General features: G+C 31.8%; 2 protein-coding genes and 1 long non-coding RNA gene across 3 annotated transcripts; 2 read left to right on the plus strand and 1 right to left on the minus strand.

Moving 5' to 3' along the window:
• The first annotated feature begins 3527 nt into the window (after positions 1–3527).
• LOC122855086 (guanine nucleotide-binding protein subunit gamma-1-like) lies at positions 3528–3972 on the plus strand. The gene has a single exon (XM_044156243.1). The coding sequence runs from the start codon at positions 3643–3645 to the stop codon at positions 3853–3855; it is 213 nt and encodes a 70-aa protein (XP_044012178.1). The 5' UTR covers positions 3528–3642; the 3' UTR covers positions 3856–3972.
• Positions 3779–13930, minus strand: LOC122855061 (DNA polymerase zeta catalytic subunit). Its single transcript, XM_044156183.1, has 5 exons — positions 13347–13930; positions 13000–13280; positions 10377–12933; positions 8069–8129; positions 3779–7985 (listed from the first exon to the last, which is right to left on the minus strand). The coding sequence occupies exons 1-5, from the start codon at positions 13483–13485 to the stop codon at positions 4583–4585; spliced, it is 6441 nt and encodes a 2146-aa protein (XP_044012118.1). The 5' UTR covers positions 13486–13930; the 3' UTR covers positions 3779–4582.
• Positions 9470–11035, plus strand: LOC122855090. The gene is made up of 3 exons (XR_006374046.1): positions 9470–9838; positions 10596–10697; positions 10770–11035. It is a non-coding gene; the product is annotated as an uncharacterized LOC122855090 (long non-coding RNA).
• Positions 13931–15641: the final 1711 nt, after the last annotated feature.

The raw sequence follows: 15641 nt of genomic DNA on the forward strand, positions 1-15641 counted from the left end.
TTATTAACCTTATCTACTTTACCATGTGGACTATATGCCTATATTAAATATTAAGTAGCAATATTAATATTAATGTTAAAAAAAAAATTAATATATTTTTTTTTACATATTAATAAATATCTTTAAAAAATTAATAGGAGAAAATTTTGCACTAATAGGCATGGTAGAAATATATTTTTCTACCATGCTAATAGGTATATTCCGTTTTACACAATAAAAAATTTAATAAAATGCTAGGGTTTTTTTATTTTTTCTAAGCCATCCAGATAAATCCAGACTTTTGCTCAGCCCCCTCCAGACTTCTCTTTTAGACTGTCTGGCAACCCTGGCCCTATTTCTAGTCTTCTTGGTTATATACAAACGGATAAAACTGAGGATGTTTAAAACTATGTTTATAATATTATGTTTTATACATGCACATCTTCTGCACCCGTATTCAGAGGATGTTCTCATTAGGGCTTTTTTTTCCGATGGCGGCGCTTGTGAACTTTTTATATAGATTTTACATAGAAAAGCTTCACAAGCGCCACCATCGGAAAAAAACGCCCTAATGAGAACATCCTCTGAATACGGGTGCTGCAGTCCAATTCACAGGGCAAATTTTTTACAATTTAGGGTCTTTTTTTGCCGCTGATGGCGCTTGTAAAATTTTTTTTATATAGATTTTACATACAAAAGCTCCACAAGCGCCGCCAGTTGAGGAAAAAAGCTTTAAATTGTAATGCCCTGCACCAGTGTTGGGTAGGTAAGATACCTTGGTATCTTACATGGGTAAGATACCATGTAAGATACTGTATCTTACATCATTGGTTTCATACATTGAGGTATCTTACACTGCGTTCCCAGCGCCTCCTATGATTTTTTAGTGGAACCTTCATGCCACAATTTTTTTTTTATTCTATAAATACATGTCATTTATTTATTAAATAAATAAAAATCCCAAGAACAAGCAGTAGCTAAGGAAAAGATGGAGCTAAAGAATTACAGTTGCTGCACCCGTATTCACAGGGCAAATTTTATACAATTTAGAGCTTTTTTTTGCCACTGATGGCGCTTATAAATTTTTTTTTATATAGATTTTACATATAAAAGCTCCACGAGCGTCACCGGTGGATGAAAAAAGCCCTAAATTGTAATGCCCTGTGAATACGGGTGCTGCAGTGGGTATAAGGAATTATTTTTTGAGCAACTGTAATTCCTTAGCCACGCATCTTTTCCTTAGCTACTGCTTTTCCTTGGACATTTTTATTTATTTTATGAATAAAATACATGTAAATTTATTTCTTAAAAATACAAATGTCAATATGAAAGTAGTATATGAAAGATGTAAGCAGGAATTACAGTTGCCAAAAAAATTCTGTTTCAAGCAACATTACTTTCTTAAAACATAATTGTTTGGCAACATTAATATCCGAGCTACATCTTTCCTTAGCCACTGCTTCTCCTTGGTATCTTATATATTTATTTAACAAATAAAATACATGTACCAACATACAAGGTCCCTAGAATGATTCCCAATATACAGGTCATCCGAAGTAAAATCGTCGATATCCCCAATATGGCGGAGCCGCGCAAATTCAAACTACTACGGCGTCAAGTTATATGAATTGCAGTCACAAAATAAATGATTAAAATTTTTTTTTGCATCTGTAATCATCATTAATGATCAATATATTAATATGAAATAAAATAATAATAAGAATATTAATGTTTATAAAATATTATTGAATAAATTAACCTGAACGAAATTTTTTTTTTTTTCCTTTTAAATAAAATATAATTATGATAATATATTAATTTAACTTTGTCTATTTGAATATAGGAGTACTAATATTATCACACAAATTGCATTTATAATTGAATATCAAGTATCTATAATTACCAAATTAAATTTAATTCAACGTCAGACAATGTCAAATACAGTCAAATATAAACATTGATAAACATGTGTGAATGTGTGTGACTATCCACGCATACATACGTACCTATCTTGTGTACATATACGCATGCACACAACTACTGATCCCCAATATGGCGTCCCAAATTCTAGCTTCGGATGACCTGTCTAAATTCAGTAACTCATCTAGGGACCTTGACCAACATATATCGAGCATGGAGGTGAATAAGGAGTGTAAGCTTTGATTTTTTACTGTGTTAAAGCATAGGCTGTCACTGAAGCCTAAATTTCGGAGTAAGTCAGTTCGAAAAACTACCAGCTGCAGCGCTGACATCGACCATTGACCAAAAAGAGAGATAGAACAAAATATTCTTATTCACTCTAGCCTGTACAATTATGTTTACCTTTTTTGACCATTCAGGTGCAGTTTAATTATTAATATGATATGACTTTATTAATTAAATTTTCCACTGAATTCTAATTTTTTATTTTTCGATAAAGTTAAAGGACATCTTACAGCTACTCAAATTGTTAGACAAAGATGTCATTTCTTGAGAATCTTTTTATAATTTCTTGAATTGAAACGAAATATTAATTTTAATGTGGTTTTAATTACACCCTTTTAGCGATTAAATAAAATAATATATCAATAAAATGTCATACATAAGTTTCAGGATAGAATTAATTTTGTTTGTTCAGAATAAAATATGATCTCTTATAGTGTACAGTTATTCTTACTTTTATTTGATAATACGTTATTTATATTATTTTATACATTTTCATTTTCTCGCAGTTTAATTGATTTATTTATTTTAACTTGGCTATTTTGGTGAGCATTTGTGTCTCTTCTCTTCTTGATGATAAATAAATATCATTATAACGATTGCAAAGAGTATTCATACGCTAACACACAAGTTCTAAAAAAACAATTAATCTATTAATTAGTTAAATTCAATCCATTTATTGTAAAATATTTGTAATTAAAGTAGATTAAATCTGACATTAACCGTATTTGCGCTACAAACAACACAAAAAGTAAACAAACAGTAAGTAAAATAATACACGTGATACTGTCGTTCGAGTTCGATTCCAGCGCCCTCATTTACTCCGAAATGTCGGCTTCAGTAAAAAAGCAAAGCTTACACTCCTTATTCACCTCCATGATATCGAGCAATGACAGCTAATTGTCGAGTCGACAGTCGGTAAGAATGTTCAAAAATGGCGTCTCAGGTATCTTACAGTTTCTTACAGTATCTTACAGTATCTTACTGTAAGTGTATGAAACCTCAAAAATCGACTATTTACCCATCATTGGTATTGCAGTATTCAGAGGGATGTTATTGTTGATGGCGGCGCTTGTGAAGCTTTTCTATGTAAAATCTATATAAAAAGTTCACAAGCGCCGCCATCGGAAAAAAAAAGCCCTAATGAGAACATCCTCTGAATACGGGTGCAGCCAGCCAAGTGATTCTTGTACATACATAAGTTTAAGTTGGCTCCCGTGGCCTCAAGCCAATCTATACCATTTTTTTCTAAGTGAGAAAAAAATAAAAATAAAATTTCATTTAACCAAATATAAGTGTCAGTGACAAAGTTGGTTGTTGATCAAGAAACACCAAAAATTTTGCCTTCTCATTATTTAACAACAACAATCATTCCTTTTCGGTACCGCAAGCCACCAAAATATATTGTCTATCGTGTTGCTTCGACCCCGCCTAAAAATAGGTCTATCAGATACAGCGGTTATGGACATGGTGATTACGAATTTACAACAACAACGGCAAGTGACCGAGCAGCTTCGGCGTGAAGCGGCGATAAAGCGCATCACCGTGAGCAAAGCTGTCGAGGACATCATGAAATATATCACTGAGCACGAACAAGAAGATTGTCTTCTTGTTGGTTTTTCATCTCAAAAGTTGAACCCATACCGTGAAAAAAGCTCTTGTATAGTTTTGTAATAGAAACTGTTATTCAACACCAACAACTTACACCATGGATTCACTGAAATTGATCACTCTTTCTAAAATATTTAAGTTCAATATTTATGAACCAACTTATAATTTAACACTTTAAAAATGTATTTATAGTAAAAAAAAAAAAAAAAAATGCCATAAACTTGATAAACTAAGAACAATATGTTTCCTCATGTCCATCATGAAGACGCAGAGTTGTTCTTTTTTCCATCAAAATCCGAAAATTCTGAACGAAAACTGTTTGTAATTGTAAATTCTATATTTGTCATGTATCAGTTACTAACTACTTAAAAAATATTTGCCTATATTGAATTCCACCTAAGAGAAATAAAATTTTTCACATGATAAATATGTTCTGAATTTATAAATTTATATTTATGCGTTTATGAATGGTTATATTATGTTATATTAACCATGCAACCTGTCTATTACCTACCGAGACGTGTGAATGAAAAATACACTGGATAAAAATTGTACCACATTCACGAGAGTATTGAACATTTTGATTTTCAAACGGGAAAATCGTTACTTTTTATAATGATATTTTGGTCTTTGGATAATAAAATCGAGTGTTATACATGTTTTAATATACTGTCATAATTTATATTTCATTTATCAGTGGTTTAAAACACCGCCAGCAGTGGACATTGATATAAATACATATAACAAGATACTTTTTTTTTTTTTTTTTATAAAAATATCACATCAATAACTAGTTTTTAAAGGTACTTCCATCTTCGATAAACTTTATCAATTCATTGGCTTGTCGAAAATCGTTTTCCGCTCTAACTCTGCGATAAAGTACCGGACAATCAAGAGAACTACAATCGATATCGTTTGTTCGGCCGAAACACGATTGACACATACCATTTATGTGATCATTGATTCTGTCTAACCATCTAACTTTTTCATTAAGTATAATCAGTGTATCAGTGGGTTTTGTTACGCAATCAAAGCAGATACCCTTATTGGTTAGAGACTCGCAAATGATACAAACAATGTTCCCAAAGTATTGAAAGATTGTATGTTTCTGTTTGTCACTAGGCAAGATAGTCGGATTGTCAAGTATTTGACGATGTGGCATTTCTTGTAACCAGTTATTTACTTCTACACCCATTAAATTTAAACATCGATTCAATGGTGGTATAATTACTCGAGTTATATAGTAAAAAACATTAAGTCGCAATCCAGGATCATTAAGGACTTCCCAAGGTGTACGTACGCAGTGAATAAGGGCTTGATTTGGAGCACCACAAACAATCACATAACGAACACGTTCACCGCGTCTTGGAAGCGCCAGAGGATCCTTTTTCATTAAGCGTCGTGTCAGTTCCAACGCAGGAACACAAGCTTTTTCCTTATACCCTCGCAGACCCCGAAATTCTTTTGCAAACGTCAAATCGTCAAGAGAAACCTTGCCACGAAGGATTTTATCAATTTGTCTTGTAATATAATGTTTGACTTGCGATAAGTCTTTTGAATCAAAAAGAATTTTCAAAGTTTTTTCAAGTATTTTGGAAACAGCTGGACAACCATCTCGTCGAACAGTTTCAATTCCTTTTGCCAAGAACTTTGGAGAAATTTGATCCGGCTGCTCGTACATATAACCGCAATAACGTTTTTTCGTCTGTAAAATTGACGGAAATAAAATTTTTTCAAATTTTAATTTAATTGGTGATGGATTGTCTAAAGTCACAGCATCAGCAATTTCATTGCCAATTGCGAATGCATCTTTTTTTGATTTTCCCGGTATAAGAATGAAAAGCGAGTCCGTATCTCCGTAAACCACCCGAGCTCCCCACTTAGTTGTCGACTCGACGAGTTTTATAGCTCTTTCCAAGGTCTCCTTGGCTTTACTTATTACACTATCACCAACCTCAATACAAGGCATTCTTCCGCTAAAATTTGCTGCAGTGTACCCATAGGTAACATTGGCAAGATATTTGAGACCATGTTGCCGTGAGTGAAGTACTCGGTGAAGAGTCTTGTTATTTTGTGCATAATCTTTCATAGCTTTTTTCACCATAAATCGAGTATCCAATATCTCAGTAAGCATTCTAGGTAATATTCCTACTCGTACTTCAGGCTTAACAAAGGCTACTCCACACGGTGTAAAGTTGACTTTTCCTTTAAGTTCTAAAGCTGTATTTTTTGATACACGAAGAACAGAGGCACCAAATTCGAATGGATCGGACTGACCAATGTGTTCAATACGACCAAGACACGTTGAAAAGCAAATATTGTAGGCGATAATAATACTGGGGTAGAGACTTTGAAAATCAAGCACAATGAGTGGATCGGTATAAAACATTGATTCGGGCTCCATGATAAGTGGAAGTGCTTCCATAGCTCTCATTGATGCTCGTTGATGTGCTGACGGTGAAACAGGAATGTAGTTTAAGGGTTTTGCTAAACGTAGCATAATTGATTCTACACGATATTGTGATCCACGAGAAAAAACCTCGTAAAACTGAATACCAAATAAGCGTGCGTGTTCACTTGTTCGACCTATAATATCTAGCTGCTCAATAATTCTTAATATTCCAACGACTTTGATACAATAATGCTGAATAACTTTCCAACGTGTTTTTGGCTGCTGTAATTCCCACCAACTAGTTAATGCTTTAAATGATGGACATGGCAACCTCTCATTCAGAACGTGGTACATAACATTTTCAAAAGTGTAAGTCAATAGTGATATTTCTGATCGCATAATTCGCCATATGTCGAGTACAATACGCCCTGGGAGTTTAGTCTCTTGTAATGACTCTGATGCAGCCAAGACATTACTTTCCCATTTAGATTGGACGTTTGGAATTCTTGATATACTTTTGGCTAAGTTTAAATCTAGTTTTGCAGCTCGTTGAAATAAGTACCCCCATGATAAAAACTCAATTTCCCATCCAATAAATATTTCTGGATCTGTACGTGAAATAAGCTCGATTAATCTTTCAAAGAGTTCAATTTCACTAGATACATGATTGATGGCAAAATGCTTATTTGATTGCAAGTCGTAATCAAATTCATATTGTCCTTTCGATATAACTACAATAACACCGTGCTCAAGCGGCTTAACATCGGGACCAGGAGGTATATTTTTTTTAATTGCATAAAAAATTGCATTTATTGAATCGCTTTGAGGATCAGGCAGTAAATCACCTCGAGTATTTGCATGTATTTCAATACAAAGAATCGTTAAATAATCATAAGCTACAAGAGTTTTTGCATTATTCAAATTTTCATTCGTAATGTTACTTCTTGTTGAATCCGATTGATACTCAATTTGACCACATGAAAAACCAATTCGATTTGATGTTTTATTTTGTTTCAATAAACTTGATACTTTTAATTTTTTTTTAAAACTATTTTTAAGCGGTTTATTATATTTACCAATAATTTTTCTTTTCGGTTGAACGTTTATTCTTGTTTTTTTTTCAAATAAAGGATTATTGTGTTCTGACGAAGTTGAATTGAATATTTTTGATGTAATTATTTTATTTGATTCATCATTTTTTCGAGCTGTCATCAAATTTATAACTTTTTTCCGTAAAGGTGGAAAAAGCAAAGGAGTTATAATTGTTGGAGCATTTAAAATAAATTTATTTTTTTTATTTAAAGAATAAAAATCTTGCAATTTCAATTTACGCCACAGATTTATACCCGTAAGACTTTTCAACCTTGATTTGAAAACTGGCACATTAATTATATTCTTGCTGTTAACTTTTAGCATTTGTTGAGCAAGTTTCTTTTGTCTTTTTGAAAAATCATATAATTTCAAGGTTGCAATTATATCATGTAATTTTGGTGGATTCGTATTCGGAATTATTATAACCGATTTTTTTACACTGTCACATATTACATAACTACGTTTCAAAAAAAAACTTTCTGTAATCTTAGATTCAAGATGTTCAGTAAGAGTAGCTGTACACTCGCTCTTATCATAATGATTATTTAGCAATTGCATTGAAGATATGTCCATAAGATTACTAATACTTCCAATATTTTTATCATTTCCTTGATTTGTTTGTATAACTTCAGGCTTATTTTCAAGATTGCATAACAAATCACTGATTGATCTGGACTCACTGATCATATCGCTCGTTGTTTGGGCTGTTCTATATTTGTGGAAGTTTTTATGCCAATTATTAATTTATTCAACTTTTATAAAATTAAAAAATTGAATAAGATTATGACTTACATATTTTCGGAATTATCTGGTGAATGTGGTGTTTTTATAAGTGCTGGTTTAAAATTCATTTCTGAAATACAAGTGTGTTTTGGATTTATATTTTTGCAATATAATATATGTATAAATTCTTAATTTTTGTATACAAAAGTGACTCATTTTTAATAAACAACCCTGGTAGAAAAATTCCGTCGGCCCGACGTTGGCCCGACTTTACATGTACATATAAGCATACCTATATGATTTTACAGGTTAAGTCGGGCGGCGCTCACAAATTTCTATCAGGGAAAAGATGTAAAATAACAAAAAAATATGAATAAAAAAAATTAAGCAGTTTTTTTCAAAATTACAAAATCAAATTTACTTACTATCGTAAGGAAAAATCCTAATTTTTTTTATTCGTATTTTTTTTTTTTATTTTACATCTTTTGTTTTATTAAAAAAGGAAAAAATGAGTCACTTTTTTATTCAAAAATTAAGAATTTTTATTTTTATGTTATTTCATTTCTTTTGTTCAATTAGACGCTATTTTGGGGAAAATTCTAAGTTTTCAATTTTCGAACAAAAATTAAAAGTTTTTTTTGAAAATGAAAATTATTAAAATAGAGTTTAGAATAAGTAGAGCACAAGTGTATTTATTAAAATTCCGGTCCACAATTTTAAACAATTGTTTTTTATTTGGTTAAAAAAAAGAAAAAATCTAAAGCGCGCAAACCATCCCTGTACACAGTGAACCAATTCGATATGCGTATGTAATTTATGTAAGTACGTATCATATTGAAGTGACATACAGATAAGACCGATGCATGTATAGGACAAGACGAAGAAAAGAGAGTGACAATGTGGAAGAGGCAAAGAGAACGCGTTAGATTGGCTCATTTTTAAGTTTGAGAATATTTTTTAGTGAAAATTGTGACCTGGCATTTACGGAGACTTTTTATCTATTTTATTATTCAAGTGTAGGCTTATTGGATAGGAAATCATCAATTTTAATAAGGAAAACGGTTATTAGTTTAAATTGATATTTAAGGAGTTATAAATTATTATTATTATTATTATTATTATTGATATTAAAGGAGTTATATATTATTAAATTAAATAAATGAAGACTTGTGACGTCATACACACGCAACCTATTTATATATAATACCCGGTAAATCTCTCGCGCTGGGAAAAAATGAGTCGACTCTCCTGATATGTATATCTCAACAAAAAAAAAAAACAAGTTTTTTTTACAAAAAAAGTGTCAAGTATTCGAAATTGTCACTAATTGTGTTTATATTAATTAAGATGTTGACGTTGTAATTAAGTCTGAACTATTGAAAAAAAAAATTTTAAACTTGACCCCACCTGTTGTAAAATATATGTCTATTGAATACTGAAATTTTATTTGGGAAAAACCAGGTGGGGTCAAGTTTAAAATTTTTTTTTTTCAATAGTTCAGACTTAATTACATACGTCAAAAATATATTTCCTTTTTGTCTTTCTGGTATCACATGTTAATTAATATACTCACAATTAGTGACAATTTCGAATACTTGACACTTTTTTTGTAAAAAAAACAATTGTTTTTTTTTTTGTTGAGATATCACATCTTTTTGTAAAGTAAACAATTTATTTATGCTATCAAATTAGTTTAGAGGTTATGTCATGCATACAAACAAATAATAACATACTGCAGTGCAACCAAAATATAAACACTAAAAAAAAGAGAAGAGAAGTAATTGTAAAGTTTTCCAACTGAACGGAAGAAATCTGGTCGATTTGATAAAAACGCAGACCGTAAATATCAATTATGCTTTAAATATATATTACCGCAATGAAAAAATCTGATTTTTTTTTTAAAAAAAAGCTTGACATCGACTTATGGGATCATTACCAAACCTCAACATCCTCATTCAACTCTATCATATTTTAATTAAATTTCTAAAAGATTTGAGACGGAAGGGGACAATAGTATATTATATAACTAGTACGTGAAGTAGGTGATTCTTGCACGATTTTGAAGGTGTCAATACGAGTCACCAGGAGTTGAGAACGAGCCGAAGGAGAATCGAAAACGACCCGGTGACGAGTATGACACTTTCAAAGTCGTGGAGGATCACCTTCTTCACGTACGAGTTATATACAATATTTTATGTTACAAGGGCAGTGGGAATAATGTGTGAATTTCCAAAGCGTAAGAGGGGTAGTGCGCTTTTTGGAAATTCACACATTATTACCACTGTCCCTAGTAACATAATAGTATTCTCATACTTGACTCGAGGCACTACCGTGCCTCTTGATTAGAGTTTTTGTTTTTATGACTTTCATGAATTACCTTCGTTTTGTGTAGATCGAGTGAGAATCTTTTGTCTTTTGTGTTGTGGTGTAAAACTTTTATTGGTAGAAGCTTCTTTAGGTTCTATAAATATTTCAAGTGACGAATAATTTTTTGGCAATTGTCGTAGACTCGTTGAAAATTGAGCTGTTTGGTTGATTGGTATGCATTGATCAGCTTTATTATCAATTTCTTTATGTTTCCTTTTATTGTTTTCAGATATGTAAGCACATACTCGTTTTTCTTCAGTCTTAACTACTGAAGTATCAGTATCTGGCTCTGAATCACTTGAAGTAAAATCTGCTGACCCATCGAGAGAAGGTATTGAGAAATTATTTTGAAATATTTTAGATTCAAGAGGTTGATTATAGCCATAATGTTTTCGAGTTGCAGGTGACAATCGTTGCAGCATAACTTTTGGCTTTTGGAGCTGAGTGAATGCAGTTCTTGTAATTTTAGGATTCCAACCAGAAAATCTTGGTTCTAATGGATCCAGCCTATTGCTTATAAAAAAACTTTCTTGGCTTATTTTTTTGCAGAGTTTATCAGAGTCCGTTAGATCTGAAGATACTTTCAAAAGACACTTTGAATCACCACGATAATCGTAAATATTGTTTAAATAACTTTTTTTCTCATAAGTATCAATCTGAATAGTTTTGTCTTGGTCGTCGAAATTTAATTCGTGGATTGATAAACACGCATGTAGTTTTTTTGTTTGTATACTTAATTCATCGGTTTTTTTATCTTCACTGCACAAAATTAATTTCAACATTTGGTCATATCTATTAAATGCAAGTAGTTTTGTATCAGTTCGTGTAATATTGTCATTGTATGAGTTACTGATATTATTGTATGCGTTATCTTCATTTGCTTGAGGCGAACGATAATTGTCATTTGGCGATAAACATTTAAATGTAATACTAATATTACGAAAGATATGTAAAAATGTATTTTTCATTGATTCACTATAAATAAATTTTACAAATTTACGATTAATATCTTTAATCTTTGGCCAATTATTCTGATGAGTTTGGTTTGATAATCTATTTCCAAGTGTTTTTCTTCTTTTTCTTATAATCGAGTCATCAAATGGACGATTAATAAAAATATTATTGCGTCGCAATTTATTGAAACGCTTATTTTTCGCTATTTCAATCGATATAAATTTGACACTTTGCAATTTTTCCGATGTAGCAACAGTATTAAAATTATAATTTAAATTCTTAGTTGTTGACAACCGCAAAATATCTTTACTATTAAATTGATGTTGGTCTGACTTATGTTCATAAATATTTTTGTTATTTATCTCAGGCGTAATATTTTTATAATATGACTTACATTTGTTAAATACTACAGCTCGTAAAAAATGAACATTGGTTGAAGCCGACGGCCATGAACGATCTGAATTTCTTAAAAATTCTGAATAGTTGACTGACTTGATAGAATTAAGACATTTCCGATTATTAATGTCTCTTGTGTCACCAAATGATTTTTCATTGAGTTGTCCGACACGTTTGGATACTTGGAGATTTTCACTGGTTTCAGAGCCAAAACCATTCACTAATAAATCTCCAATTCCATCTAGTTGAGGAATGGTAAATTCTACCTCTCCGGAATCCGAATTATTTACCGGTAATTTTTCCATTAATGGTTCATTAACCATCATTGTTTTATTTTGAGAATGATCATCGAATAGCGGTTTTATAGTACTCCAAGAACTTAACGATTCCAGTTGCATACATGTCAAGGTAAGATCATTTGCTTCATGTTCAGCATCTTCCATTTCTTTCTCTTCTTTTATGTCATATTCAAAGTCATCTTGGGTATTGTGAGAATTTATTCTTAAACCAAGAATACTGTCATTGTCAACTAAATCATCTTGTGCCAGATCATCGAGCATTTCAACTAATGGTTGATCTGCTGAGTCCAACACACTACAGTCCAATAACGATCGATTAGAACATTGATTTAAGATAATTTTTGGTTTTTCTACAGTTGATGAACTTGGCAATTCTTCCATATTTTCTATTTGAAAAGGATGCCATATTTCATTTTTTGATATTTTACTTTTGTCAGACAATGATATTGTTTCCAATCGTTGATTGAATCTTCGTTCTTGATAAAGATCATCGATTGTCATACGATAAGTAGGGCGTTTTGGACTCTTTGGGTAAACAAGTTGTGAATCACAACCATGGAATTTATTTTGAAATCTTCTTGCTTTTTCTTCATTCCAAATGGCAGCGAGTCCTGGATTTAAATCAACGTTTTTCTCTACTTCTTGACGATTTAGAATATCGGATACAAAAGCATCGGCTTCAAGTTGGCATGTACTTTGACACTCGATAGTAGTTGTCGAATATTCAGAATCAGACAAACAGTTGAAAGCGTTTAGAACTTTTCCATTTTCTGTTTGAGATTGTGAGGCTTGTCGAAATTTGATCGTCGATAGATTTATCCAACTCATGCCATGTACATTATAATCAATCATGAACTGAAGAACATATGGTATGTGAGCTTCGTGAGGTTGCAAGCTTTGGTTCATTACTGATCCATTCTACAAACATATTTTATATTGAATTCATTTCTACCAATAATGATAAAAAATAAATAAATGACTTACTTGTAACAAACTGGCTGCTTTTTTTATTATCATTGGATTATAAAATAATATTTTTAAAAACTGATGTTGTTCCTTGTGATATCCATAAAGTGGTATTCCAGTAACAACTTGTATTTTATAAACATGCTGCGTTTTTGAAGTAGCTGTACCAAGTGATATATTTATTGCAGCATCAAGCGATGCAGCAAGTTTGTATAATAAATTATCATCTTTTTTCTCGCTAGTATATGGTACATACATGTACGGAAACGCACCATGCAAGTGCAAACATGTCTTTTTTCCTGGTAATAATCATCAAAAATAAAAAAAGGCTTCGGCAAAAAAAAAATCTATTGAGAATGTATTACCTGTTGGAGTAGTACCAAAAATTCGAATAATAGGCACATACTTAATTTCAGAACCTCGAAATTCTGAAAAAGTTGGATCCAGCTGAGGCGATGGGAGTGCCTGATAGCTGTCTGCATTAATCAAACGTACCGAAAACATGACTTTTTTTTAGTGATTAATAAAGTCTCAATGAAAAATCATTCAAATAGTTCTTCGTTGATGGAATATTTGTGTAATACTTTTGAACTTTTTAGAAGATTTTTTGTTTAAATAAATTTCAAAGTTCATATAAAGTATAAAAAAGGTAAAAAGTATAAGCTTAAAGTGTCAATTAAAATATTCAATTGGAGTTACAAAAAGTTGGTTACTGCGCTATCTTCTTAAAAATTTTATGATCTTGTTCATGATGTCATTATTTTTAATATTATGAATACGTAACATGGTAATCAAGGGGAGCGACGGAGCGTTCGATACCAGAAGACTATTTTTTAATATCATTATTTGAAATAAATATGAATTTGGAGTAATTAATTTTTAGTAAAATAATAGTGTCACTTTGTCAGTTGTCAGTATATTATTGTTGTTAATCATGGTAGAAGTACTACAGCAGTCCAATTCACAGGGCAAATTTTTTACAATTTAGGGCTTTTTTTTGCCGGTGATGGCGCTTGTAAAATTTTTTTTATGATGAAACCGGCCAAAGAGAGGCGCGACAGCTATTTCATGTAAACCATGAACAGAGATATAATTAAGCTAATACTATATGGTTTACATGAAAGCTGTCGCGCCTCTCTTTGGCCGGTTTCATCATATATAGATTTCACATACAAGAGCCCCACAAGCACCGCCAGTGGAGGAAAAAAGCCCTAAATTGTAATGCCCTGTGAATTGGACTGCAGGTATGGCAGCATGGTAGAAATACTACAGGTATGGCAGTGCGCAGCCTGGTTTGGCCGCTGTGAATCGACCTATCAAAAGGTCGCCTTCTCGCCACAAAAATGGAAGACTTTATGCGCGCGCGATACAAATTTGTTAAGAAAATTTTCAAGTTTTTTTTAAATTTTTCAAAAGTTATCATATTTATTCAACTAGATTTGGTATATTTTATAATGATTCACATACATCAATAATAAAAACTAATTATTTATATTAAATAAATGAATCCAAGTATAATAAATACAACACAACCTCTATTGTTTGTGGCATCAAAAAAAACAACAACAATGAAAATATTATAATTTATTTGTTAAACTGTCTTGGTTTTTTATTTTTTATTTTTATAAACATGCTCACATATTTATTAGTATTTACAATAAAAAATAGTTGTCAAAACAGTATGTTGGAGAGGATCCTAGAGAGTTGGGCAGTAAAAAAAAGCGATGGCGCGTTCTTGATTGGCTGCGCAGAACGCTACATGCACGACTGCCGTTACCTGTAGTACTTCTACCATGGTATGGCAGTAGTCCATGCTTTTTTCGTCGCGTTCTGCGCAGCCTTATTTTTTCAACCAATCAACAACGCGCCATCGAGCTGTTTTGCTTTTCTTTCTAACACGCAATCTCTATTATAAGATCCTCTCTCTCTAACATACTGTTTTGACAACTATTTTTTATATTGTTGTAAATACTAATAATAATAATAAATATATGTGGAGCATGTTTATAAAAAATCAAAAAAATAAAAAAACCAAAACTTGAAAATTTTCTTAACAAATTTGTATCGCGCGCGCATAAAGTCTTCCATTTTTGTGGCGAGAAGGCGACCTTTTGATTGGTCGATTCACAGCGGCCAAACCAGGCTGCGCACTGCCATACCTGTAGGGGGACGTTCCAAAAATCACTCGGAAACTCGGAAGGTCAAGATTGTGATCATAGAAAATTTTTGATATTTTGTTGTGGTAGACATGATTTTTTGTTCATGTATTTTTATAGGCACAAAACAATAAATTATTATTGTTTAATTATTAATAATAATTATAAAAAATACTTTTCACAACTGTAATAAGTAACAAAAGTAAATGGCATATGCAATATGGCTGTTTTTGTTGCTTACAATATCTACAGTAACCTCTAGTTACTTTTAAGTTTATTTTATCTCTATATTTTTTCATCTACTGCGCCGGTCCGGGTTTCCGAGTGATTTTTGGAACGTCCCCTAGTATTTCTACCATGGTTGTTAATACACACACTAAATATACGCATGTGTCCAGCACCCGTATTCAGTGTTGGGTAGGTACATGGAGGTGTATCATACAGCAGTATCATACACTGTATCATACACCGTACAATTATGTTTAAATATCTTCTTGGACCGTT

This window comes from Aphidius gifuensis, linkage group LG4 (assembly GCF_014905175.1).
Source record: "Aphidius gifuensis isolate YNYX2018 linkage group LG4, ASM1490517v1, whole genome shotgun sequence".
NCBI classification, from domain to species: Eukaryota; Metazoa; Arthropoda; class Insecta; order Hymenoptera; family Braconidae; genus Aphidius; species Aphidius gifuensis.

Excerpts from the sequence above, each read along its gene's own strand:
- LOC122855061 (XM_044156183.1), bottom strand. The coding sequence starts at position 13,485 with ATGTTTTCGGTACGTTTGATTAATGCAGACAGCTATCAGGCACTCCCA. Across the intron at positions 13,281-13,346 it reads TTTTGGTACTACTCCAACAG|GAAAAAAGACATGTTTGCAC; the intron begins GTAATACATTCT and ends GATTATTACCAG. Across the intron at positions 12,934-12,999 it reads AAGCAGCCAGTTTGTTACAA|AATGGATCAGTAATGAACCA; the intron begins GTAAGTCATTTA and ends ATATGTTTGTAG.
- LOC122855086 (XM_044156243.1), top strand. The coding sequence starts at position 3,643 with ATGGACATGGTGATTACGAATTTACAACAACAACGGCAAGTGACCGAG.